Raw genomic sequence first — 26,625 nt, forward strand, 5'->3', positions numbered from 1 at the left:
AAATTATGTTTGGTTTCAAACAATTTGTACTTCGTTCGTTAACAATTCATCATCCTTGGTTAGTTCGATTTATCTGCAGTTGCCAGTTCTTATGAGATGGCCCACGAAGTACACAGACAATGAATACGAATGATGGCGGTTTTGGATATGGTAGGTATGCCTTCGGCAGGCATTTATGTAAACTATCAGACATCCTCCTTGGAAGAAATTGTGATATTATCCTGGCTTAAGTATTGTTGAATTCTCTGTCGCTTTCGATGGCAGAAAACAGCAAGTATCTGTGTCGTATGACTATCGTACGAGGCTACGTCACTGATCTACGGTTGCTTCCCTTGGATAAAAAAGCAATATCAGCTGATTGCAAGTCTTTCTTCTTTCACTTTTGTCGCACAGACCATACCGCTCGCATTGTGTGGTGTGTGGAAAAAACTTGCGTTCATATTGTGTCGGTTGATTTGTTGGAGAAGCATTGACAAGGATGACAGGAAAGGTGTTTTGACTTTAATTTTAACACACACATGACAGGCTCTACACTAAGAAAGAAAGAAGACACCCACATACACACACACACACACAGTGACACACACACACACACTCTCTGAGTATGCCCTCCAATGCTGATATCTAAAAACAAGTGCTAGAGTCTGAGGTGTTAGGACACGTACAGTGTCTGCCATGAGAAGCTCAGAATTTCAGTAGGTTTTACTAGTTGTTTTTTTAAATCATTTTTTTAACTCGCATTTATGTTGTTTCCTCACATACATGGTTAAACTGTACTGAAATTTCTATTTCAAACAAGGATTGTGTTCATATTTTTGTTCAGGCTGACTATCTGGTTATTGGCGGGTGTGGATTTTTGGGACGACACCTGTGTGAGCACCTACTGCAGAGAGGCTATTCTGTGCGAGCTTTTGACATCAGGAAAACCTTTGACAATGACAAAATAGACTTTTACATTGGTGATTTGTGCAGCGAAGAGGTTTGTACACATAAATGTCTTGTGCATTGATTGATGTGCCCCCCCTCCCCCAAATTGATTTCACAGCTTAGGCTTGTTAACTGAGGTTGATCAAAGCACATTATTGTGACCACACTATATATATATCACCTAATCTTAACACTAATTAGGATGTAAATTTCCACTGTCGTTCATTTATGCATTCTCAAACATTCATATACAGGGCTCCCCAAACAGTGCATCCTTTACGTAGTAAATGTAGCTTGGAGGGAGTTCCTGGAAGCTTATAACTTGAAAAAAGTCGATGCACTAAACTTGAAAACAATTGGTTTCGGGACGCACTAGATTTGCTTTATAATGTATACCGTCGGTACTGATGTAATTGTTTGCAAGTTTTCAAACAGAATGAACAAATATATGTAAGGACGTACATTTGCCAGCGTTTTAAAGACGTGAAAATGTATTGCCGGTGTCACAAACTGAAAACTGCCTGAACAACCCCTCTCAATGTGGTCAATGTGCATGTGCTAACATGGGGAGATTAATCAGGTTGTGAACAACCTAACCCAAACCCTTACCCTTACCCTAACCCTAATCCTAACCCTCATCCTAACCCTATCCCATGGTTTGTTCGATCAAAGGGTCGCATTTTTTAAGTCCAAGATTGGCGCATGCGCATTGACCGCATTGAGAGGGATTGTTCAGCTAAGTTTTCAGTTCGTGACACCGGATCTGTACCGACCACATTTGTCCAAGTAAATCTAATGTGCTATGACAATTAACACTGTGAAGGTCTCACATAACACATAACATTTCCGCTGCAGATGTCCTTGGACTCCCTAAAAATTATAATTGGGGGTATGTACCGGGACCTTCTAGGTAGAGAGAAAGCATCTGTGGGGAGCCCTATTATACATTCTACCTCTTGCATATTTTTCCATTTAATAATTTCAGTATTTTATTTTAATAACAGGATGTGTTGACTGCGTTGGAAGGCGTGACATGTGTGTTTCATTGCGCGTCACCGTCCCCTCTCAGCAACAACCGAGCCCTGTTTCACAAGGTCAATGTGGAGGGCACCAAGCTGCTTATCTCCCTTTGCAAAAAAGCAGGCGTCAAGGTTGGTTGTTGAAATAACACTGTCACTGTTTTAATGGACTGTGGAAGAGTTGTGTCCCTTACAAACAGTGAAGCAAAACAATGCTAGTGATTAGTTGAGTATGTGCGTCACAGTGAAAGAAAAAATATAGCTCTGATGTAGATTGTGTGCAGTGTTTGCTCAATATGATGCCGTGTTTTTTCTCAAAAATACTGTACACACATAGGACCTTACTACATGTATTCTCTCCTGCAAAGATAATTTCTCAGGAGTATCAGTGGACACGTGTGAATTGCCAACTTAAACTATTTAGATGATATAATCAGGAATTCTTCTATGTGAAGATTGTTGTGTTTATAGTCATCAAAGCTGAACCTATTTGGCCGGTTACGACAAAATGATTTGTTGTTGTTTTTCGCTGTTATAGGGTAACACCCAATATGGCATCCATTGGAACACTGGCTATAGGCCGACAATACATGTTTATGTTGCTGCAAGTCTAAGGTGGCAGATACTTGCACTATTTGTTAACATCAAAGATAACATTTTTCTCGGTATTAACACTGAATTGAAGAATTTAGGGTAAAAGGAACACAGATGCACACAGTCACACACACAGACAAACAATGTGCTTGTATGATGACCAGAAGTATGCTGTGAAATTTGGTGACAAAAGATGTGCAACAAAGGTCAAAATTCCACACTTTGTGCAGAAACTGGTGCTGACAAGCAGTGCAAGCGTTGTGTACGAAGGCAACAATATACAAGGCGGCAAAGAAGATCTGCCATACGCAGCCAAACCTATTGACCCCTACACAGAGACAAAGATACTCCAGGAACAGGTCAGTAAAAAAGGGAGGGTAACCTGATTTGTTATAGTATGTAAGTATCCCCTTTGGATCAGCCGCAAATGTCCCTACGTTGCAGGTGGCCTGTCATGACAGGTATACTTTTACCAAGATAATAGACAAAGAGAGCACAGAAGGTTGTCTGTTTATGGGAGGTGTGACCTATTGAGGTCTAACGAATGACGTATCACAATGTGCGCGGTCGTCCTTGGCGGTCAAGAAAGCCGCGGGCGCCGCCGCGATCATTGCGCAGACGACACTTCTAGACCGCCAATATTTTTTGTGCGCATCACGTGCTCCACATAAATCGGCCGGAAATGAAGCAATTGGGAAACCTGGATAGCTCATCGGAGGGCCGCACATCACAGGTTCCATTGTAGTTGTACTGGGATGTGTGATCATTCTCTCTTGTTTTTGGAGAAAATCTGACATTAAAATAGGTCCTTCTAGGATCAAATTTGTATTCTTCACTTCAGAAGATTGGATTGAGTAGTTAATGTGTATGCATGGTTGGAATGAAAAGCTTGTTCATACAGTCATGTGCTTGCCTCGACCCCATGCATGTTTAGAGTATGTTTCCTGCAGAAAACTTTTTATTAACATTATTTTTCAACCTCCAGTCACCCCATGCAACAGGTGCATATTTGGGTGCAGTTCCAGTTTCACAGGTCAAGTGCATTATTAAAAAAACAAAACCTGGATCCCAAAACAGAAAAGAGAGGAGTCTGGAAGCTGCAGTTGGGTAGACTTGTGATCCTTAGGTCATCGTTTGAATGTAGGCTGGGGATGACACAGGTCAACTGTATGTGGTGGCTGAGACAGTGAGAGACCTTTACGAGTTCCACCCCTGTGACAGTGACACCTCAGCAAGTTAAATTTTTGTTTGTTTGTTTGTTTGCTTAACGCCCAGCCGACCACGAAGGGCCATATCAGGGCGGTGCTGCTTTGACATATAACGTGCGCCACACACAAGACAGAAGTCGATCGCAGCACACCTGGCTTCATGTCTCACCCAGTCACATTATTCTGACACCGGACCAACCAGTCCTAGCACTAACCCCATAATGCCAGATGCCAGGCGGAGCAGCCACTAGATTGCCAATTTTAAAGTCTTAGGTATGACCCGGCCGGGGTTCGAACCCACGACCCCCCGATCACGGGGCGGACGCCTTACCACGAGGCCAACCGTGCCGGTCAGCAAGTTAATGACCTCCTTCATTCGGACAGAAGTAGTCAGGTGGCTAATTACACTTAGACATGCCCACACCTTGTTGGTGCTAGCTTTCAATGGAGGGAGCATTGGGATAATTAATTGCCTGTGTGAAAATAAAATGAATAACAAAAACAAACAGAGAGAGGGGTACATGTACTGTTGCTTCATGCTTTCCAAATGGGATAATTAAAAGCATTATATCCGTTGAGTGTGTTCCTGTGATTTGCAACTGATAGCAGGAATGGGAACTATCCTTGGATCGAGGATTTATGAGAAAAGCTACACATTTTAGAGGGAAAAAATTCCTCTTCCAAGAAAAAAAAAAAGGAGAGAAAAAAAAAATCGAGGAACAAAAATCGAAAAAAAGAATCTGCCTAGTATGACCAATGTCTTTGGTTACTGGCAATACAAAACATGTATTAAATTTTGTCCGTCTTTTTGCTGTGTAAAATATGTGAAACATACTCCCAGAATGCGCCAGATTGCACAGATTTTAATCTAGATTTCAAAAACATTCCGAGGGACCCCCCTAGTTTTCAGTGATTTTTCTTTAAATCAATTCCCATGCCTGTGATAGGAACAACTGTTTACCTGCCAGTGTTTGTCACCTTGATGGTGTCTTTGAGGTAATCTTACGGGAGGGTAATCTTGGAATTATTCAGCACTTGTCAATTCAAATAGCTTTTGGCACATTCTCGATGCAGTAAGAATGGCTCCCGCCACCTCACCAATGGTCATTTCAAGACATGGGGTCAGAGCCAACCTTAATCAATCAATCACCTTGGCTTTTGACCGTTTGGCTGTCAGCTTTATCAGAAGGACTTGTTAGTATAATCAGCACTATGTGCAGAGCCTGATTCACTGAACTTTGGTTTGCAAGTCATATGTTCTGGCCTACATCCAAACTTCTCTCAGTCACTGAGTGATGGATGGTTAATTGTCATACTGAAAAGATTTCTTGTGGTTTTGGTTGTCAGTACTGGAATGCTGAATGTCATTTGAGGCAGGTGTACTCAGAAAGGGGGGAGGGGGTGGGGGAGAAAATCTGTGAAAGAAAACAACAACCTAGCTCTAGATGTGACAAGTTGTTGAATTATAGTTCCCAGAATTGTTAGATTTCAACTGGTAAAGTAACCACGATTACAAGTTTATGTCATCCATGCATGCTTTCATTCTTTCATTCACCATCTTAAATGTAAGATTGCTTGGTCTTGTTTTAATTTGCCTTAACGAAAATGTATGTAGATAGCTCTGTGAAGTTTAGTGTTACTGTTAGTAACAGTTGTCAACAGTAGATACTTGATTCAACTTAAGTTGTCTTAATGTTTGCCACAGAGATGTTTTAATTTTGTAAGTTTCTTACACCTTCATTGTATGTCAAAACTCTGAGTATCTCTCTAATCAGCTATACATTTCTTCTTGGTATAAGATTTTATGAAGCTTGAAATGACAAAATGCACATGTAGTAATTTAAGATAGCAGAGTACTTGCAGGACTCTTTGTGTTTTGTAGAATTGATGGTACATGCAATGGTAACTAGACGTAGCTGCTTTTAAGCAAAAAAGTATTAGTCATGAACACCTGTAACAAAACAACTTTTAAAGACCAAAGGATTAGCCGAACATTTGATCAGACTGTAATCAACATGTGGGGGTTGCTTTTTAACGTCCCTTCAACCGATATTGCTAGGCAGGAATGTCTTAGACTTTACCACTGGTTTTGCCTTTTAGGTGTAATCAGCAAGTAGAAAAGTATCTTGAATAGCAGGGGATTAACCTGTTTTGAACCCTGTTGGAACCAGGAGTATTTAGAGGCAGCCTGTAAAATGCATTGGTCTCCCGTGGTGTTTGTTGTGCTTAGTTAGTCAACTCGATCCTTTTATCTTGTGCACAGAATTGGCCAATACCCTGATAATTGTATCCTCCTAAAATGTAAAAATCTGAAAAAGATCGATAGCCTGTTAACCTTCCAGAATCAAGAAACAAAAATCAAGAAAAAAAAGTTAGAAATTATATATTCAGATTTTTTACATCAATCAATTCTTAAAAACGGCTCTTTCACAAGCAAAGCTCAGTCATGTGTGTTAGCAGAAAGCATTCATATAGGTTCAGAGTAACATTTTTGACTCACATGCGAAGCAAAAGTGAGTCTATGTACTCACCCGAGTCGTCCGTCCGTCCGTCCGTCCGTCCGTCCGGAAAACTTTAACGTTGGATATTTCTTGGACACTATTCAGTCTATCAGTACCAAATTTGGCAAGGTGGTGTATGATGACAAGGCCCCAAAAAACATACATAGCATCTTGACCTTGCTTCAAGGTCAAGGTCGCAGGGGCCATAAATGTTGCCTAAAAAACAGCTATTTTTCATATTTTTCCCATTTTCTCTGAAGTTTTTGAGATTGAATACCTCACCTATATATGATATATAGGGCAAAGTAAGCCCCATCTTTTGATACCAGTTTGGTTTACCTTGCTTCAAGGTCAAGGTCACAGGAGCTCTTCAAAGTTGGATTGTATACATATTTTGAAGTGACCTTGACCCTGAACTATGGAAGATAACTGTTTCAAACTTAAAAATTATGTGGGGCACATGTTATGCTTTCATCATGAGACACATTCGGTCACATATGATCAAGGTCAAGGTCACTTTGACCCTAATGAAATGTGACCAAAATAAGGTAGTGAACCACTAAAAGTGACCATATCTCATGGTAGAAAGAGCCAATAAGCACCATTGTACTTCCTATGTCTTGAATTAACAGCTCTTTGTGTTGCATGACCTTGGATGACCTTGACCTTGGGTCAAGGTCACATGTAATGATGTATTTTGGTAGGAAAAATGTGTAAAGCATGTGAGTCGTATGGGCTTTGCCCTTCTTGTTTCTTTCTTTTTAGTTTTACTTTTGTAAGAATCTTAAACCAATAGACTGCTTTTACTTTTATTTGAGAATAATGTTTTTCTCCCATTATGTCAAAGAAGTGCGGCTTTTTTCATATATATAGCAACTAACGAGACTTTCATTTAACAATTATTATTTTCGTGTAGCAGGCTGACTTTCACCAGGTCAGTTCTATTTCTGCCACACTAAGGTCTGTGAGCTATAACCACCCCAGAGCACTGATTAATTTTCACGGGGCCTTTCCAATAATTTAGACCTCTTTTGTCTGTTCCTCTGCAGTTCACCCTCATTTATCAACCCCAGCTGACCACGCGGTAGATCATACAAATTTAAAGGTCCAGGGATCTCATTTTTCATACCAAGGACACTGTGCAAACAAAAGTTAATTCCACATTAACAGTGAAGCAGGCATACACAGAGGCGCAGATTATTAGAGATAAGTGGCTCAGTTTAGCTACCAGTATCAAGAGGCCCCGTTGTTATCAATATACTTCCAGAACGGGTTTTGTGGGGAAACAGTGGATTGCCGATGTTGTAATATCGCCACGCATTGATGACGGTTGATAAATGTTCTCCGGCCAAGAATCGGAAACGTGTGTTTATCAGCTTTGCGTGTGGTGGGGGAGGGTTTTACTGAGCATCCTGTGTAATGCAGAGGTGAGTTGTATGGGAGGGGCCAGGTAACACTTCGAGCTTGATTGACAGAAGGTGAAAATGGTATCCGGTAGATAAGAGGGTATGTGTGAAACGGAAAGGGGGCGGGAGAGACGTCACTCAAGGATTAGCTACGCCATTGGTTGGTGGTTTATGAAGAAGAAAATAAAATATTTCCCAATTGCAAAGAAAGAATTTAAGAAACTTTGAGCCACAGTACCCCAGCAAATTGGTGTACACCTGTAGATAAGAGGGTATGTGTGAAACGGAAAGGGGGTGGGAGAGACGTCACTCAAGGTTTAGCTACGTCATTGGCTGGTGGTTTATGAAGAAGAAAATAATATATCTGTAAATCGCAAAGAAAAAAAGAAAGAAACTTTGAGCCACAGGCACAGGTTCAGTTGAAGTACCCAAGCTAAATGGTGTACACCTGTGATTCAGACCCCAAAAAAGCTGCTTTTGATTTGTACATGATTTTTAAGAATCAAAGAAGTGATGCAATTAGTTTGTCATCAAAATACTTTTGGGGAAAAAAGAGCACTGGACTGGCTGTGCTGGAAAACTAATTTCAATTCCCATTCGAGATTGGAGTGCTTCTTCAAAAGAGTTCTTTGATTTTTTTCAATCACTGTTGGAAAATAAGCATCGATTTGTTGTGTTGAAAACTATTCAACGCCCTTGGAAGTCTTTTTATTTCTTTTGACTGGCTTTGTACATTTTCTCAAGTTATTCTTCTTGAGTGAGGTCACATCTGCTGAAAGTGAAGTGACAAAATGACAAATTCACATAGCCATCCCTCCAGTTTCATAGTCTTTGTTTCCACTGTCAGTGTTCTTCTCACGGTGTCAGCAGCTAGCAGTTGTCCCAGCCAGTGTACCTGTAACACAGCAGCTAAGAGCACCATCTGTAGCAGTGCTGCTGGTCCCACCAGCCTTCCTGCCGGCCTGTCTGCAGACACAGAAAACCTGGCCATCAAAGGTTCTTACTCTCGCTCTGTCCAGTTTGACCACCTGAGGAAAAGTGACCTCGATGTCTTCCCCAACCTCAAAACTCTCATTATCTCCCATACCATGCTGAAGACGATAGACAAGGATGCTTTCAGCGGTGTAAAGAACCTGAAGACCCTGGACCTCAGCTTTAACCACATTCAGAAACTGGAGGCTGGAGTGTTTGATGGGCTGGCTTCCCTACACTTCCTCCAGCTGACGGGGAACACAGGGTGTGAGTTGCAGCCAGGGGTGTTCCAAGGCCTCCCCGGCCTGATGGAGCTGTACATGGGCAGCATGGGACTGCAGACCATCAGCTCCACTCTCTTCGTTGGCCTGGACTCCTTGGGGACCCTGGACCTCAGCGACAATGACCTGGAGGTGGTTCCCATCGACTTCATGTTCCCCACGGTCTTCCAGAGCCTCAAGCTGCTGGACTTGTCTTTCAACCGGCTGAAAGGACTGTCACACATGCTGGAGCCTTTCGTGCAGAGGATCGAGAAGATTAAGCTAGCTGACAACCCCTGGCACTGCAGCTGTACCCTGCTGTGGCTGAAGAACTACCCGCAACACATCTACCCAAAGAACAGGCACGATACCATCATCTGCAACTCTCCTGACAAGGTCAAGTACGACAGCCTGGCACACCTTGCTAATCAGAGCCTGGTGTGTGTACCTCCTGCCACGGCTTCTTGCGAAGAACCAGTGCCTGTGCTTGAAGGGGAAACTCTGCATGTTAAGTGTAAGATTGGCGGAGATCCTGTTCCTGATGTGACCTGGACTCTCCCTGACGGATCCACAGTGAAGGGGAGTGGAGATACAGGGAGAGGCGTCATGGTCAATGTGACTGGCACTACTGTGGAGCTGACTGTGCTGGTCTCCCTGGCCTGGAATGGAACCTTGCAGATCATGTTTCACAATGTGGCAGGGATTAGCCACAGTGAGGTCCGCATCACTGTCTGGCCAATAACCACCACCTCCACCACCACCACCACTACCACAACCACACCTTCCACTACAATTACCACCACTACCCCTTCTCCAACCTCTACAATCCCCACCACAGTGCCCTCAACAACACCCAAACCAAATGACCCCATTGAAACCACCGCCACCCCGAAACCCACCATTCCTGTTGAAAAGAAATCTGACAAGAACGAAGACAACAACAGCAACGGGCAGAAGACAATCATCTTCGCAGCCGCAGCGATTGGTTCCATGGGTCTGATCAGTGCAGTTGTGGTTGGCGGAGTACTATACAAGTACCTCACAGTCGTCAACAAGGTCAAGCCAATGCAGGTGAATGAGGGGACCTTTGAGAACTATTTCACAAACTCAAAGAAACCTTCGACTAACACACCTCATGGCGACACCAGGCCTGTGGTGATTTCAGCCTGGGAACCATAAGTAGTCTGGCAAGAGGCCTTAATTTTCACTAATCTCAGGAATAACATGACACGTTACTCTGAAAGGGTTGTCATAAACACATCTCCCAGCGGTGCCAAGCCTGTAGTGATTTCAGCTTGTGATCCGTGTAAGCAAACTGGTATGATCCAGGTCTGCATTTCCACCATGAAATCTCAAGAACAACACAAGTTAGTCTGAAAGAATCATCGCAATGAAATAAACTGATCAACTGCTGTATATTGCTCGTAAAGATGCATGGCGAGGAACTAAACAATGGAATTACTATAGTTTTAATAGAACCTGGAATGACAACCAGAACATAAGACTTGACTGTTCGAAGCTGCTTAAACTAGCTGTCAAGTCTGCATCTTTATCAATCTCAGTAACAGTGGGATTTTGTAATCAAATGGGCTTACAGATTTTTAATAGAGCCTAAAGAGCATACATGGCTTGACTTCTCAATACTGATTACACTGATTGCATGTACATGTGCTTTGAAGTGAAGTCTGGATCTTCACCAGTCTCAGGAACAGTGTGATTTGATTTGTAATCGACAAAAGGGCAAAAGGAAGAGACTCCTGTAAACTGTTGATAAAAGTTAACAGGACCAAAAAAACATATTGCACTGAAGTTTAATAAGAGCCTGCAAACAGAAAAGCTTGACCTTTTTGAAGGTATGATAGTACTTTAAATAATTTGAAACTAATTGTTCTGTAGAAGTCTAGTTCTACTTTACTAGTTTTGGACAATTGCAAACTCTTTGAAAGGTGTATAGGTGAGTTCTGTTGTGATTTTCATCCCATTAGTTTTAAAACTGCTGCTGCCTGGATGACAGATCTTGAAGTGTTGTTTTTCTTCTTCTCTATTTCATGAAGTTCAGATGTATACTTGTCTTTTTCATTCTTTTTTTGTAGGTTCTGATTCAAAATGGCTTTCTATTAATTTTTTAATTCGTCACCTTCATCTTTCCTCGCCTTAGTTGACAATTGAACAGAATTTGTATTTTGAAACATATTTACATAATTTACAGTCTTAAATCTTGGTCAAAATTTCTTTTAAAGAGGCTCTGATTAAAGCAGAAGGAACACTGAAATTGATTGTTGAAAACTTTTGTTGTTTTTGTTTTACAGTACTTACACAACGCTGTAGAATTAATGAAGTGCAGAATTTAGCTTTCACCAAAATTCAAAGAAAAATGGCATTGATATGAAAATACTCACTTGTTGGATCTTTTCATTTAAGCAAAGATTTGATTTTTTCTTGTTTCTTATTTGCAATAATCTGTGATTGTTTAGTTGCATTTGAAATTTTTTCAGAGCTATTTTAATTAGTAGAATATTTTTTTTGTTAAGTGAACGAACCCCAGACAACATATAAACTATTCCTAAGATTGCTATTATTTTTAAATTTTCAAAAAGGTATTTGTGCAAAAAATATCCTGGTGGGAATTCAATATGTTCTATTCATACACACTCTACATTGTTTTAAGATATTTTCAACTAGTAAATTGGATTGGTCGAGTTAAAATGGCTGTGATTAATGATTGATAAATAATATAATTGCGAGATTTTTTTTATAATACAAATAAAAAATAGTCAAAATTTGAAAGCAGAGAAAAGGTTTTCTTTTAAAAGAAGACCATAAGCTTATGTTTAGCTAAGTGGTAAACAGGAATGTTATGGATAAAGTGGTAACCTAGCTATCACTGTAATCTCACTGACTTTTATTTTGAACTGAATGTAAAATTGTTATTACTTATTACATGTGGCATCTATTTAAATAAATTAAATTATCAAAAGTTGATGAAATGTACAAATTATACAGTGCTTAGAAATTTGAAATGATATTTACAACGTCTGCATCTGGATTGTACATGTATATCTGCTTGTAATTGAATACATTCCAGGAAAAAAACACAGTTAGGTATTTGAAACTATGGTTTGTCTCTTTTTTTTAATGTATTTTTTCCCTATACTAATCCAGTTGCTGTGTGTGTGTGTGGAGAGAGAGAGAGAGAGAGAGAGAGAGAGAGAGTGTGTGTGTGTGTGTGTGTGTGTGTGTGTGTGTGTGTGTGTGTGTGTGTGTGTGTGTGTGTGTGTGAGACTGAGTGTGCGCATGAAAATTAAATGCAACCAGAACCGTTTTTAACAGTTTGCAGTTTATAAAGCCAAATCATGCGCCCAAGCAATTTATATTTGTTTTAAGTTTTGCTTGCACAAAATCGCACTTCTCAAGGTACACACACGCATACACATTTAAAACGTTTTGTTAATTAAACTCTCTTGAAAAACTCAAAAGGAAAAAATTAAGTTACTTTCAAGACCAAATAAAAATAGTGTACATTTAATGAAATGTTGATTCAGATTTAACTCGGGTTTGAAAGTTAAAAAACATGATCAAACTATCAGAGCACTCAAAAGACTTCCAAACATCTAAAATGGTTTGTATGACATGTGAAACCTCTGAAACAAAAGTACAGACGGTTGATCCTGCAAAACATGCTTCTGGAAGCTAACTTCATTGTATTACATACACATTTTGTCTGTATAATAAAACACAAGAGTTCCTTCAAGGACATGGACTCATCGGGATTCAGTCAGTAACTCACTACAAATATCTGTTTTTGAAAATTATAGAAAATAAGCTTTTTGTAGTAATTTTTGTTTGTTTCAATATTTGTCAAATTTTCATTTTTTTTATTTCTCATATTCCATCCAAGTTAAAAAAAAAAGGCTTTGCCGTTCTTGGATACTGGTTCAGTGATATATTTTTTCTCTCTAGAAAATGTTTTTTTGTGTTAGCATTGTAGTGTTTGAATGAATTCACAATCGCTGATTAAGAATCAGAAACAAGAAGGCATTATTCATGAAATGTTATTTAATAAACAAACAAGAACGATCTCAGATTAAATTGCTGTTTGACGGACAAGATTTTGTCATGTTTACACAGTACCTGCAAATTAATATGATGCATATGTTTTACCCTGAATAAAAAAAACAAGTTATGGAATATCGTTCGTTGCAGATTGTGCTGGCGGCAAATTCCTCGGATTTTTACACAGTAGCTGTTCGTCCTCACGGCATCTTTGGTCCCCGTGACCCTCACCTTGTACCTACCACCGCAGGGTTGGCACGACGTGGAAAATTCAAATATATCATTGGGTCAGTGGTTCTGATTCGTTTTGCTTTGCTTGGGCTTTCTTGTTATTGTGAGATTGCTACTTAATTGTGTGTCTGTTTTAACCCTTACACTGGTGCAATTCTGTAACACATGTTACATAGCCACTGGTGAATTAACAGAGAGAAAAATAACAAAAAACGGTCATATAGGTTTTCGCATCCATGGGAGGTAATCGGAACCGACCAAACAGACTGAGCCAGTAGCGCGACATATGTCGTGACAACCAGGTGACAGTATACGTAAAGTAGCGCGACATATGTCGCGACAACCAGCCTAAGGGTTAAGTATCATTATGTGCAGTGTTTGAATTTATCAAGTCTGCTCTGTCACCATTGTAACAGAAAAATACCACTTGGCTGTTATCTTGCAGATAAAGTGGAGATTTTTGTGTGTGCATCTGGTCTTAAAAATAACACTACTCTAGCTCAATAAGCTGTAATACCTTTCACTTTTTCATTATTTAACTCTTGAAAAGTGTATAACTGTCACAGTCCCACAAACCCCTCCCTCTTGTTTTCAAATGCATTGACATTTTCCTCACTTTTGTTACAGGGATGGCAAGAATCTGGTGGATTTTACCTACATTGACAACGTTGTACATGGACACATTCTGGCCAGTGAGAAGCTGGGCAAAGATTCACCAGTCTGTGGGAAGGTGCGCACGTTTTTCTAATGTTTTTGATGACATCATATCTGGCTTTTTGCAAAACTTAAGGCCGCACTGTGGTGACATCATTTTTCATTCAAATTGAATAACGTTTTGGTCATGCAATGGGCGGGGATGTAGCTCAGTCGGTAGCGCGCTGGATTTGTATCCAGTTGGCCGCTGTCAGCGTGAGTTCGTCCCCACGTTCGGCGAGAGATTTATTTCTCAGAGTCAACTTTGTGTGCACACTCTCCTCGGTGTCCGAACACCCCCGTGTGTACACGCAAGCACAAGACCAAGTGCGCACGAAAAAGATCCTGTAATCCATGTCAGAGTTCGGTGGGTTATAGAAACACGAAAATACCCAGCATGCTTCCTCCAAAAACGGCATATGGCTGCCTAAATGGCGGGGTAAAAAACGGTCATACACGTAAAATTCCACTCGTGCAAAAGACACGAGTGTACGAGGGAGTTTCAGCCCACGAACGTAGAAGAAGGAGAAGAAGGTCATGCAATCTTTGACGAAGCCCGAACTACAAGATTGCATTTCAGCTGGGAAGCTTACAAATGAGTTAATGAGTGTGGTCATTAAAAATCTGAAAACTCGAATTAAAATGTAACTATTTGTAATCAATCCAAAAAATTATTTCATCTTATTCTTTATCATTTCCGGAATCCTAAAACATAGATAGATTTAAAAACAAGCTCAGAAAGTTGAAAGAATACAGAAACACGCTCTCCTGCGCTATACTGGCTTGTCACTTTCAGCACGCGTTGCACACAAACGGGTCAGCGGTTTCGACTAAGCTATATTGTCTCAGGGAAAAAATGCAATGCGTTCAATTTCATTCTGTGAGATGGACAGATTGACTAAATGTAGTTATCTTGCTTTATGTGACTTGTTGTTTTCTATTCACCCAGGCCTACCACATCACCAATGATGAACCCATCTACTTCTGGACCTTCATGTCTCGCATAGTGGAAGGACTCGGATACGACCCCCCACACATTTACCTCCCCTACTTTTTCGTCTACTTCATCGCCGTCATCATGATGGTCGTCAGCAAGATCGTCAACCTCTTTGTGCCGTGGAACCCGACGTTGACACCGATGAAAGTGGCCCTGGCCGGAACGCATCATTTCTATCTGTGTGACCATGCGAAGAAAGACATGGGCTACAAACCTATTGTAAGTCTTGATGACGGCATTCAGAGGACCGTGGACTCCTTCGATTATTTAAAAAGTGGTGCTGATGGTGATAAATGAAAATTAGAGAATTTTTGTACGTATAGCATGCTTGTGAGAATGTCTTGGAACAGGTGTCATACGTATCTGTTGGGATCAAGTCATTTGTGTCATTCAGTGACACAGATCAGTATTTTCATGTTTGTATGTGCATGTTAGTGACTAAGTATGTGCATGTGTGGTGTTGTCAGAACACCCATACCAATATGGAGAGAATATATATACAGCATGCTGGTGAGAATGTTTTGGAACAGGTGTCTTGTGTCAGCTGGGATCAAGTAATTAATATTGTGTCCTGCAGCGACACTCATCAGTATTTTCATGTCTGTATGTATGTGCACATTTTTGACTGTTTGTGTAGTTTTCAGAATGCTCTTCATTCTGATGTGAACGTTCCAGGTTCAGCAGCTGAATTCTTGTTGGACACTTAGTTTTAAGCAAAAAGATATCACAGAATTTAATTTCTAAATTAATTTGAAGTAAGTGCAGATTTGCAATCATTGTGGTGAAATGTGACAGATGCAGAGAGTTCATAATTGAGTGATGTGGTGAGTGTTGTAACATCATCTTTCTCTCGTGTAATAGCTTTGTATTGTCTTCCCGCATGCGCGTATGATGTTGTCAAGGTAAAAATTAATTCAAAATCAAAATGTTTTTTGAAATTTGTTTATCTCTTTGCCTTTGGTTTTGCTTTTCTCTGTCACCTTGAAAAGAGTGTTTGATTAAAATAAATGAGATTCAGTGTCAGGCTATAGAAGTTTTAAAACAAGATATAACTCATTGTGAGTGTGTAAGTGTGTGTGTGTGTGTGTGTGCTTGCAAGTGTGTTGAAACATATTGAAATATCTCTGTGATGCTATGGCTGTTTGCACCGAATTCAAGCTGTGGATCTCCTCATTTACCCATAAAAACCTGACAGGATTATTTCTGGAAATCGTATCAGCTACAAAGGCATGTATAAAGGAAGTACGAAATAAATCACTTTTGGTAACACAAGTCTTCATCAGTCAGGCTATGACAACAGGCCAGCAACTAATAATGTACTCCACCCTTCCTAAGTCGCAAGACCCACTGTAATAAACAGCTACAATGGAACCTCACTCTAAGACCTTCCCAAAAAATCTGGAAAATAATCAGGTCTGAAAAAGGAAGGAGTGTTGAAAGAGGGGTACAATTTACACGTCTATAGTATATAAATTATATACTATAATATTATTATATAATATAATATAATATTATTATATAATATAATATACATTATATTATAATGAACAACAAATCTGGAAAATAATCAGGTCTGAAAAAGGAAGGAGTGTTGAAAGAGGGGTACAATTTACACGTCTATAGTATATAATGAACAACAAATTTGAAAAAGTGCCGTCTTGTTTGTTTGTTTGTTCGTTCATGGGCTGAAATTCCCACAGCTTTTACGTGTATGACCGTTTTTACCCCGCCATTTAGGCAGCCATACGCCGCTTTCGGAGGAAGCATGCTGGGTATTTTCGTGTTTCTATAACCCACCAAACTGTGACATGGATTACAGGATCTTTTTCGTGCGCACTTGGTCTTGTGCTTGCGTGTACACACGGGGGTGTTCGGACACCGAGGAGAGTCTGCACACAAAGTTGACTGAGAAATAAATCTCTCGCCGAACGTGGAGACGAACTCACGCTGACAGCGGCCAACTGGATACAAATCCAGCGCGCTACCGACTGAGCTACATCCCCGCCCTGACTGAGCTACATCCCCGCCCTGACTGAGCTACATCATCCCCCGCCCTGACTGAGCTACATCCCTGCCCTGACTGAGCTACATCCCCGCCCTGACTGAGCTACATTCCCGCCCTGACTAAGCTACATCCCCGCCCTGACTGAGCTACATCCCCGCCCTGACTAAGCTACATCCCCAGGGTAGGTGGGTGGGGGGGTGGGGGGGAAGGGGATGTCTTAAGTTAAAAGGGGGGTTCCACTGTATCATTCTTATTCCATTAGACCCAGTGACATAGTAAAAGTAATGAAATTATGAAGAGAGATAAAGGAATGTTAATAACACTTTACTGTTCTGTTTACTAATCTTGGATGGTTGTGCATCTAATTTTCTTATCTTTGACATTTTTTTTTTTAACTCGGTCCAACATCATACCAGAAAACGCAGTACTATTATGAACAGAAACAAAATGAAGCACATTTTCACTTCATCAAACTTGCAAAATCCAAACCTGACAACAAAAACTTTCCTCTGCAGTGATCACAAGTTTTATTACAAAGAAAATATTGCCAACATTCCTTAACATTGCTAGAGTTTTTGAGCCTCTCGGTCCTTTCATGCCTTAAACTTCTTTCATAAATGTACATGCACAGTTGATCTCTCTCCCTCTCTCACACACACACTCCTATCTTTAACATATGCTCAACACAATTGTCTCTTTCACACTTGCATTATGTATACACACATTTTCCCTGTTCACATATGCTCATGATACAAACACAATTTTATCTTTTCTGAGCTCACACACATGCACACACACACATTCTCCAGTCTCTCTATCCTTGGTTCAACATTGATGACAAGATTTCATGCTGCAACGAAAAGAGAACAAAAATGCATGTAATTTGCCATCCTAAATGTATGCATGATGCAAATTAGATTAGACACAATTTAGTTTGCAGTGAAAATATACACTTCACAGAACGAAAAGAATTAGCACACTTTGAGGAACTTTCTGTTATGCAAAATACCAGAACTGAAAGCGAACTATACTACTTCTCTCCTAATAGCTTTTGGCTTGATTAACAAAAACGTCTTTGTGCCAAAAAGAGTATAATTATACAGTAGCAGAGTTACCAAACTCAACATGATGACAAGCCGAGATAAGCCATTTCTGAATACAACATTAATTTTGACCCCTTACATCAGGAAAGAATGACAGAAAGACAGAAAAAGGTGAAGCTAAAACTATGAAACTTGCAAAAATGACATTCAAGCCTTCAAAATACCTCTTTTTCTTTTTCACCCTCTTCCTGAAGAAACCTCTCCAAGTCTTCTCTCAGCCTGTCCTGTAAACACACAAAACTACATGTGCAAATATTCAGTATTGGCGTTAACCGGTAATTACCGGTATTTTACCGGTTGAAATGAGAAAATACCAGAAAATAATTGGCTGCCGGTCGGTTGATTTTAAGAACTACCTTTTTTTTCGCTGGTAAAACAAAAAAATCAGTACTCTGAGTTGGACTCTTACTGGTTCCAATGACCAGCCTACCTTTTTTTCTGGATAGTTTTCATCATAAAAGTTTGTGTACCAGTTTGAAAAAATATTAGCGCCATCACTGAATATTAAAATAAGTGCTGTTCACATGACAGACTTTCATCCAACACTAGTTAGTTTGAAGTCGCTTAAAGAGTCGCTAAGACCGAGTTGGCGGAAAGTCTGCAATGATGAATGTCCCAACGATTTGGTTCAAATTTTGTTAAGATTTATCAGCGAATTAAAAACTAATAAATTTACAAGAGACTTGCAGCAGATTTGTCTTATCGCGCTTCAGGATTGTGTTAGGTCTAGTAAAAAAAAAAACACGAATGTAACCAGACAAGCCTGAGTGAGCTGACAATCGTTGCTTAAACTAGTCTGAGCATTTGCGCTGTTCATATGGGCAGCGATTTTCAACTGACTTGGTTCTGAAAAAATCACTGGAAAGTTGAGACATTAAACGTTGGAGGCAAGAAGTAGTCTTTTAGGCAATACTCACTCTCATCATGTCATTGTCCTCTTCTGCCATTTGTGATTCCAGCTCCAATCGTTTCTCCCGGATCTCCTCTAACTGTTGGACTAGCTCCTGAAGTTTTTCATGAAGTGCCGCTGAAAAAAACAGACCAAGAGTTTAACCATGGAATCAAACAAAGTTTATGCTTTAAACAAAATATCTTATTTGGTTACTATTCAAAGGCTTGCTACCAGATGACAATCTGCGCTCAGAAATAGAGAAAACTGCAACGACAGTAGTTCATGTAATTGGAGGACACCTTGTGAATAGTTTTTAAAGAGTTGGTCGAGAACAAGACAGAGAATAAGATATATATGCTGTATCGGTCTTGGGTTATGATCCCCTGGGTTCTCGAGACCAGAAACATCAACAACCAACCACACCATTGGGACCAGCCCGAAGTGCTTTCACATTGCAGGTGTCATCTTGTTCCACATTGCAGGTGTCATCTTGTTCCACATTGCAGGTGTCATCTTGTTCCACATTGCAGGTGTCATCTTGTTCCACATTGCAGGTGTCATCATGTTCCACATTGCAGGTGTCATCTTGTTCCACATTGCAGGTGTCATCTTGTTCCACATTGCAGGTGTCATCTAGTTCCACATTGCAGGTGTCATATTGTTCCACATTGCAGGTGTCATCTTGTTCCACATTGCAGGTGTCATCTTGTTGTGGAGAGACTGGGATGGGCTTACAGGCATTGGTTTTTTCTGTATATGCCCTTGAACCAGAGGGGGCCTTGCCTTAAACGTCCTTTCTTTACAATTTTCTATTCATTTTCTAAGCTAATGTTAAAAAACATTTGTAGAATGACAGGTACAGGTATGGAAAGAATTAACTGCATACCACCAGCCAGACATAGCACAGAAATAGTTTTTGCCATTCAGTGCCTTCCACACCCCAGATCCTGCTTTAAGAGCATACTCTTTACTCTGAAACTTTCTTTTGTCCCAAGTTCTCACCTGTATCGTCCACACTTTCGGGAACGTCCACACTTTCGGGAACATCCTGGCTTTCCCCTGCCTGCATGCTGGATTCACCAAGCCGTGACGCTTCATCTTCCCCGCTGTCCATGATATTGACATCCTTGTCTTCCTCCTCTTCTGAGCTGCTCAGCTCACCGAAGAAGGAAGCTTTAAATAGATTAGAAGATGTTTTGTTAATTATTTTCACGTACTGTCTGTCATCCAAACAGGGATGAAATGTGCACAGAAATTGCTTTTTTCTTTTCAGTAAATAGTCTGAACAGTTTAAAACAATCATACTGCAAGGGCAGCTCTGTGGTATGCATTTGTATAATAACAGATTTAAGGTTTACCTAACACGCTGCATGCATTAAAATAAATATGGTGGCATAACATGATTAGGTAGTAGGCCTACTGCTCAAAGAACAAGAAATTCCTATGAGGTAGGAAAAACACCCCCGTCAAAGGGAAATAACCTTCTCAGTTGGTGGCAGTGACTGAGTGAGAATGGTTATTTCCCTTTGACCATGAAGATGTCCCTGTATAAGTCCTTGTATAATTTTAATCCACCAATAACTCCCTAACCGTGTGTTTGACTGGTCCCAATTTTTGTAAGGACCGTCTCAGGAATGTATAGAACGTGTTCACCAAGTTTGGTGACGATCGGTCCGTTCATTCTTGAGATCTATATGCGAACACAAACACCCAAACAAACACCCAAACAAACACATCGAGCGAAACCTATACACACCCCTATACCGGGGGTGTAATAAAGCCTAAGGACACACAGATGAAAGCACAACAGTGTGTTAAGAATCAAATCCATCATTCCTACTCTCACACACACCAAACACAGCCACACAGACTCAGAGAGACAAGATACAGACAAACTCATGAAAACACATACATACACACCTGTCCACACAAACACACATATGTATCTGACAACTTACCAACATCCATGGATACAGACGTATCCGTTCGTTTGAGACCTCCACTAGAGTTGGTGACGGTACCGCTGGTTTGGATGTGGCCCGACGTCTGACTTGAGTCTGGTAGTGGTTTTTCGTCTTCTGTCACCACTTCCCATTTCACGTCGATCGCCTCGGCATCATAGCGAAATAATCGACGCACTTCCTTCTCTAATTCTGGCTGATCCATGTACTGTGGTGGACAAATAAAAGAAAATTAAGGCCTGAGGGAGAGTGAGTGAGAGCAAAAGAAAAAAAGAGAAACAGCGAGGGAAGGAGAGACAGGAAGTACAGGCAAATAAAACCAACCATAACCCAATGCCTCCAAGAGCGCCCAATATCGCCCACCAGAGAACCCATATGCAGCGCAGATCTATCAAAACACCTGCTATTCACCATGCTGCATACACCACTTTTGCTTTTATATAGCCTAAAACTAAATATGACGCATTTGTGGTTTTGTTTCTACTCGCTTTCTGTGAGCTTGAGTTTTTACAGTTTTGAAAAAGTTGCTGTGGTTACTTTGGTACGTTTTTTTAACCACGTTTGAGTTACTTCCCATGTTATGGGAACTGCATATTAGGACATAGCGTCATTCTGTGGGGGAGGCAAAGGGTTAACAAACTTTTGCATGTAACATGAGCCACTCATACTACTTTGTTCCTTTTGTTAATACATGTATGTGTGCATGTTTTAATGACTTCTTTGGTACTTTCATCCCTGAAACTTTAGAACCATTCACTTCTAAGTGATAGAATAACATTTTGTTTGAGACTTATAAATGACTTCAAATGTAAAACAAAAGGACTTGCCTTCTTCTTGAGGACTTTGCGGAACCGCCTCTTTCGAACATTTTTCAAAGAAGGAGTTACTGAAAAAGAAAGCCATGTTCAGTTTAATTCTACTTTTCGTTCAGCTGTATCTGTGAACTATCTCTCTTCCATCAAGCTAACCCATTAGAAACATGAAGGGTAACGTTACATCATAGATCACAAATGCACACAAGATTCTAAACACTATTTACCATGTCCAGAACAGTATATCTAGTAATATCAATCATCATTTCAAATGACTATAAGAGCATCAACACATTTTCATCACTCCATCATCTCATTGCTGGGAAATTCAGGTCGCTTCCTCCTAGTAGAAAGCTAGTTGGGCTACTCAAGTGTGTGTGCATGTTTTGATGTAATCAGCCACCTGCAAGTCTTTAACGTGCCATAGTGGCTTCAAGGGATAGTACATGGATACAGTCTCTTCTTCTTCTTCTTCTGCGTTCGTGGGCTGAAACTCCCACGTACACTCGTGTTTTTTGCACGAGTGGAATTTTACGTGTATGACCGTTTTTTACCCCGCCATTTAGGCAGCCATACGCCGTTTTCGGAGGAAGCATTCTGGGTATTTTCGTGTTTCTATAACCCACCGAACTCTGACATGGATTACAGGATCTTTTTCGTGCGCACTTGGTCTTGTGCTTGCGTGTGTGTACACACGGGGGTGTTCGGACACCGAGGAGAGTCTGCACACAAAGTTGACTCTGAGAAATAAATCTCTCGCCAAACGTGGGGACGAACTCACGCTGACAGCGGCCAACTGGATACAAATCCAGCGCGCTACCGACTGAGCTACATCCCCGCCGATACAGTCTCTGAGTCATCACATAAAGTTTACCTGCATTCGGCCTGGCCTGGATTTGAACCTGTGACCCAGAGATCACAAGTTCAGTACACTACCAACTGAGGTAACAGGCGCCCATCCATTTTATGTTCAAAATGTCTGCATGTCACGGAGTCTGCATAGTGTTCTCTATACTCACTGCCATGGTTCCAAAGGTATCTCTTGTCCTTGTCTTTCTTCTTGGGACTCTCTGTGTCCTCCACATTAATCTCTTCATCTGTTGTGCACACCATCATCTGAAAACATAAACACAAAGCTTGCTTATTTGAGTATTTAGTACCGCCTAGGCTCTTCTCTTCACCATTAAGAACCTGACTGTTAAATGTTTTCTCTTCTCAAAACAGTTTCAGATGATGCTGATAAGCATTCAGCAACTGAGGTTGGTTCTCTGAAGCTGTCTTCCACAAACAGGGGCCGTGCTTATTCCAAAATTCTGCGTAAATACTGATTTTTTACAGTTGCAGTATCCTTTTTAGCCATATCGTTGCACAATAGGTCTTATTTTGCGTCAATTTACACAAATCACAAAGTCAGTGCAACCCCTTATAAAACAGCATACAATGTACTCGAATGAATTGGGGGAGAGCTCTAAATAACCTGCACCTCCAGAAAATAAGGCTGGCACATCTGAACAATTATTTGTTTCTGGACATTTTATTCTTCCAGCAAAAGGTACTACATGTACCTTGGAACCCCCCAAAACCTTTAAAAAAAAGTAAGGTCTTAAAAGGGTGGGAGTCTTATAATAGAGGTAAATGTACATACTGATATTATAAACAGAAAATATCAAGTGTGTGTGTGTGTGTGAGAGTATGTGTGTGTGCGTGTGTTTGTATTCTTAAAAGTGGGGTTCTTCTGAATGTACTGAATTTGACGACTGTGAAGCACACGGATCTCACATTGAACACACTGTTGTGCAATACAACTCAAACAGAAACCTCATATAGATAGTAATTTATAAACTCTGAAACCTGGGTAAGCTTATCTTTTCTAAGAATGATTCATATTCCTTAGATTATTCCCACTCTTTAGTCTCCAGATCTTCTTCTTCTTCATTCATGGGCTTAGACTCCCACGTTCACTCATGTTTTTATCCCGAGTGGATTTTTACGTGTATGACCATTTTTACCCCGCCATTCAGGCAGCATACGCCGATTTCGGGGGAGGCATGCTGGGTATTTTTGTTTTTCTATAACCCACCGAACTCTGACATGGATTACAGGATCTTTTCCGTGCGCACTTGGTCTTGTGCTTGCGTGTACACACGAAGGGTGTTAAGTCACTAGCAGAGTTGACCTGGGAGATCGGAAAAATCTCCACTCTTAACCCACCAGGCGGCAGCGACCGGGATTTGAACTCACGACCTCCCGATAAGGAGGCCGATGAGTCTCCAGATCAAATCAAAAGCCACTTATCAGGATCAAGCCTTACCTGGGAGATGTCAGATGTCTTGTAGAATGTTTTTTTGTCCACAGTTTTGAGCGATTCGATGACGCTAGGTAAGTCAACCAACTGGAAAACACACATGTATATATATATATATATATATATATCCATGTATCTATTCTGAACTGGCAAATGATAACACACATGCATGTGTACTTTGGTAAATCACATTATTTCTATTCATTTTTTATTACATTTGTACAAATCAGGTAAAATACCAATCATATTCCAAGAGGTAAGAGACAATTCTTGAAGTTGAAAGTAAAAAAAACCAACTTTTATTGTATTCAAACATGTCAAGTCTTAATTGTAACTTCAGGGCTTGTTTGTTTAGCCCTATATCTTAAGAATCTGAGCAAAGTATTATCAATCAAAAGGACGGACATCTGTTCTAATGCAATGCGTCAAACTGATAAATTAAGCTTCAATTCTTTCTTCATGTCTATGATGTGTTTACTCAAAGATCATTTGATTTTTAAAATCATCCAAGGCAAACAAATCAAAGGGACCAAGTTTAGTGCTTATTTGCCTTGATGAATCTTTTGTATAGTGTAAGTTTGACATCACAATCGACCCCCCCCCCCCCCCCCCCCCCCCGGTGTGACTTGTTATGCTTTTAGGCTTTAATACACATCAAAATATTGCAAGAAAAAATTGCAAATAGTCAGTTTTTATTTTTTAGTAGTTAAATTGATGTTAAAAGTCCTACGTTTTTTTGCCATTAAGGACTTGAGTGTTTGTCCGCTTTTTTTTTGTTGGTGCCACCTCTCCCCTTTTGAAACTACCTCCTGCTTCAGAGGTCTTAAAAGGGAGGTTGTACTAAATGTAAAACTGAGACAAGGAACACAAATCCCTAGCATAGAGTTAGTACAGCTTACTTTAGCATTCAAAAAGTAATTGTTCAATCGAACGTGTCCATGTCTCATATTTGGCTCCAGTTCAATGCTCAGCTTATCCTTCAGGAGTTGTGAACCTGACCGCACTTCTTGTCTCAGCTCATCTGCAGGGCCCTGTGAAAAGCCAAATAGAGCTGGAATGTCAGTCACTAACACACAATCAAACATGAAAACCCTGACACATCAAGACAACAGATGAATTTAAATCAAAACACACCTCAAGCCACAATGAGTATACATTTTGTGGCAACAAATACAGGGGACTTCAACTAAATCGAGGTCCACTAACTCACGAATTCGGCTATATCGTGGAGACCTCTTGAACCCCGAAAAAAACAGAACCAACCTAAAAAAAATTAAACAATTGTGTGTGCGTGTGTTATTGTGTACGTGTGTGTCTGCTGTTCCAGTTTTGCTTTGTGAAGAAGCACGTTTTCTCTTATGGACTCAAAAAAAATATCAGCATTCGCCTGACAGCTCATGTTTGATATCTTTTTTCTCGACGTGCCTGTTAGTGTTATCAAAATTTGGTAACAGTCAGCGTATTAGAAATGTTATCTCATAACATTATATGTGTGAGTGATGCAACATTTGAACACCAATAGACTATAGAGATCGCATGCTACTTTTTCCAACAAGGAAACATACATGCAGACAGAGGTTATCATGATTAGACTTAGAGTAAGTACAACTACAAGTCTACAACTGACCACAACTTTGTCTCTCTGACTGAGGGGGTACCAGCAGAGGGGTTGAGAAGTAGGTCACTGACAGGCCACTAGCTGGCAGAGGTGAGGAACATAACGGTACTCTACAGTGCTTATACGTTATCTTGATGAACTTCATCTAAATTAAACAACTTGCAAAGTCATAACATTACATTTACACAAGCAAACATCATTAATTTAAGGTGACCTACTTTCACCAGATATGCAGGAAATGTCGCAATATATCTGGCGACTAAGGAGTGCTTGCAACATCGTCCACTAACAGTAACAGTGCTTTTAAAATCGCGAGCATCTGAAGAACTTCGATTTTTCGAGAAGAGGAATGTCAGTCAGTGTCACAATTTCAGCTTCACACTTACATTGGTTCCGTTTCAAACGGCCTATCATCTAGCTTACCTGTGGTAATCGCAGAATGAAGTGTTGCTCAAGGTCCAGATTACCATCGATGGTGCCCTCTTTTTTCTTTGGTGCTGCTTTTCCACTCATCTTGTTTTCGTAATCCGTCAAACAAGTCCAGTCTAAATCTGCAAGTACGGATTCCGAAAATTACCGGAAGTGAAGTGAACAGATGTTATTATTTTTGCCTGGAAATTCCTAATGACCCGTTTGAGAATGTGTTTAACTGTTTGAGAATAGTATCCTTGACCCGTTTTTAACCGCTTGCTTCCCTTTATATAATAAACTGTCCATAGATCGTCGTACTCCCGAAACAAAATCCTTTGTATGTCATCGAGAATCAAGGATTCTGGGTAGGAAAAACCTTTCATGCAATGACATCAGCACCTTTCGGCGATTGGTCAATGCATTTCGTAGCCAGACAACAACATAATGATGTTGGTCACGCTTGAAATTATCGCTACTTGATTTTGCTTTCCAAACTTATACGGACTTAACGGGAGTATAGGGTCAGTTAGGCCAAAAAAATAAAATAGGTCTGTTTACGGTAACATAGGCCAAAAAAATAGGGTCGGTAGGTCGGGATTTTTTTTTCTTTTTTTTTTCCCAAAAACCATATTTTTACGTTATTTTGCAAAAAAACCA

At 40.3% G+C, this 26,625-nt stretch overlaps 3 protein-coding genes across 4 annotated transcripts; 2 read left to right on the top strand and 1 right to left on the bottom strand.

Annotated features, from left to right (window-relative positions):
- Positions 1–83: 83 nt before the first annotated feature.
- Positions 84–15,884, top strand: LOC138969311 (sterol-4-alpha-carboxylate 3-dehydrogenase, decarboxylating-like). Of its 2 annotated transcripts, none has more exons than XM_070342070.1 (7): positions 84–150; positions 824–979; positions 1,932–2,078; positions 2,771–2,899; positions 13,091–13,227; positions 13,799–13,901; positions 14,814–15,884. In XM_070342070.1, exons 1-7 carry the CDS (start codon positions 130–132, stop codon positions 15,156–15,158), a joined length of 1,038 nt encoding a protein of 345 aa, XP_070198171.1. In that variant the 5' UTR covers positions 84–129; the 3' UTR covers positions 15,159–15,884. The 2 variants fall into 2 exon arrangements, with proteins under 2 accessions (XP_070198171.1, XP_070198173.1); XM_070342072.1 differs by lacking the exon at positions 84–150 and adding an exon at positions 331–490.
- Positions 8,204–11,984, top strand: LOC138969310 (leucine-rich repeat-containing protein 4-like). The gene has a single exon (XM_070342069.1). It carries the CDS (start codon positions 8,447–8,449, stop codon positions 10,064–10,066), a length of 1,620 nt encoding a protein of 539 aa, XP_070198170.1. The 5' UTR covers positions 8,204–8,446; the 3' UTR covers positions 10,067–11,984.
- Positions 15,885–17,376: 1,492 nt separating the features above from the next.
- Positions 17,377–26,242, bottom strand: LOC138969312 (transcription initiation factor TFIID subunit 7-like). The gene is made up of 10 exons (XM_070342073.1): positions 25,981–26,242; positions 24,839–24,970; positions 23,946–24,026; positions 22,654–22,750; positions 21,650–21,708; positions 20,820–21,030; positions 19,864–20,034; positions 18,887–18,996; positions 18,134–18,193; positions 17,377–17,716 (listed from the first exon to the last, which is right to left on the bottom strand). The coding sequence occupies exons 1-10, from the start codon at positions 26,068–26,070 to the stop codon at positions 17,681–17,683; spliced, it is 1,047 nt and encodes a 348-aa protein (XP_070198174.1). The 5' UTR covers positions 26,071–26,242; the 3' UTR covers positions 17,377–17,680.
- Positions 26,243–26,625: the final 383 nt, after the last annotated feature.

The sequence above is a fragment of the Littorina saxatilis genome, linkage group LG6, assembly GCF_037325665.1.
Source record: "Littorina saxatilis isolate snail1 linkage group LG6, US_GU_Lsax_2.0, whole genome shotgun sequence".
In the NCBI taxonomy this organism is placed as follows: domain Eukaryota; kingdom Metazoa; phylum Mollusca; class Gastropoda; order Littorinimorpha; family Littorinidae; genus Littorina; species Littorina saxatilis.

Coding starts and splice junctions, on each gene's coding strand:
- LOC138969311 (XM_070342070.1), top strand. CDS start 130: ATGATGGCGGTTTTGGATATG. Junction 2,079..2,770: donor GCAAAAAAGCAGGCGTCAAG/GTTGGTTGTTGA, acceptor CACTTTGTGCAG/AAACTGGTGCTGACAAGCAG. Junction 2,900..13,090: donor CAAAGATACTCCAGGAACAG/GTCAGTAAAAAA, acceptor CGTTCGTTGCAG/ATTGTGCTGGCGGCAAATTC.
- LOC138969310 (XM_070342069.1), top strand. CDS start 8,447: ATGACAAATTCACATAGCCATCCCTCCAGTTTCATAGTCTTTGTTTCC.
- LOC138969312 (XM_070342073.1), bottom strand. CDS start 26,070: ATGAGTGGAAAAGCAGCACCAAAGAAAAAAGAGGGCACCATCGATGGT. Junction 22,751..23,945: donor AGACATCTGACATCTCCCAG/GTAAGGCTTGAT, acceptor TTATGTTTTCAG/ATGATGGTGTGCACAACAGA. Junction 18,997..19,863: donor CGAAAGTGTGGACGATACAG/GTGAGAACTTGG, acceptor TGTTTTTTTCAG/CGGCACTTCATGAAAAACTT.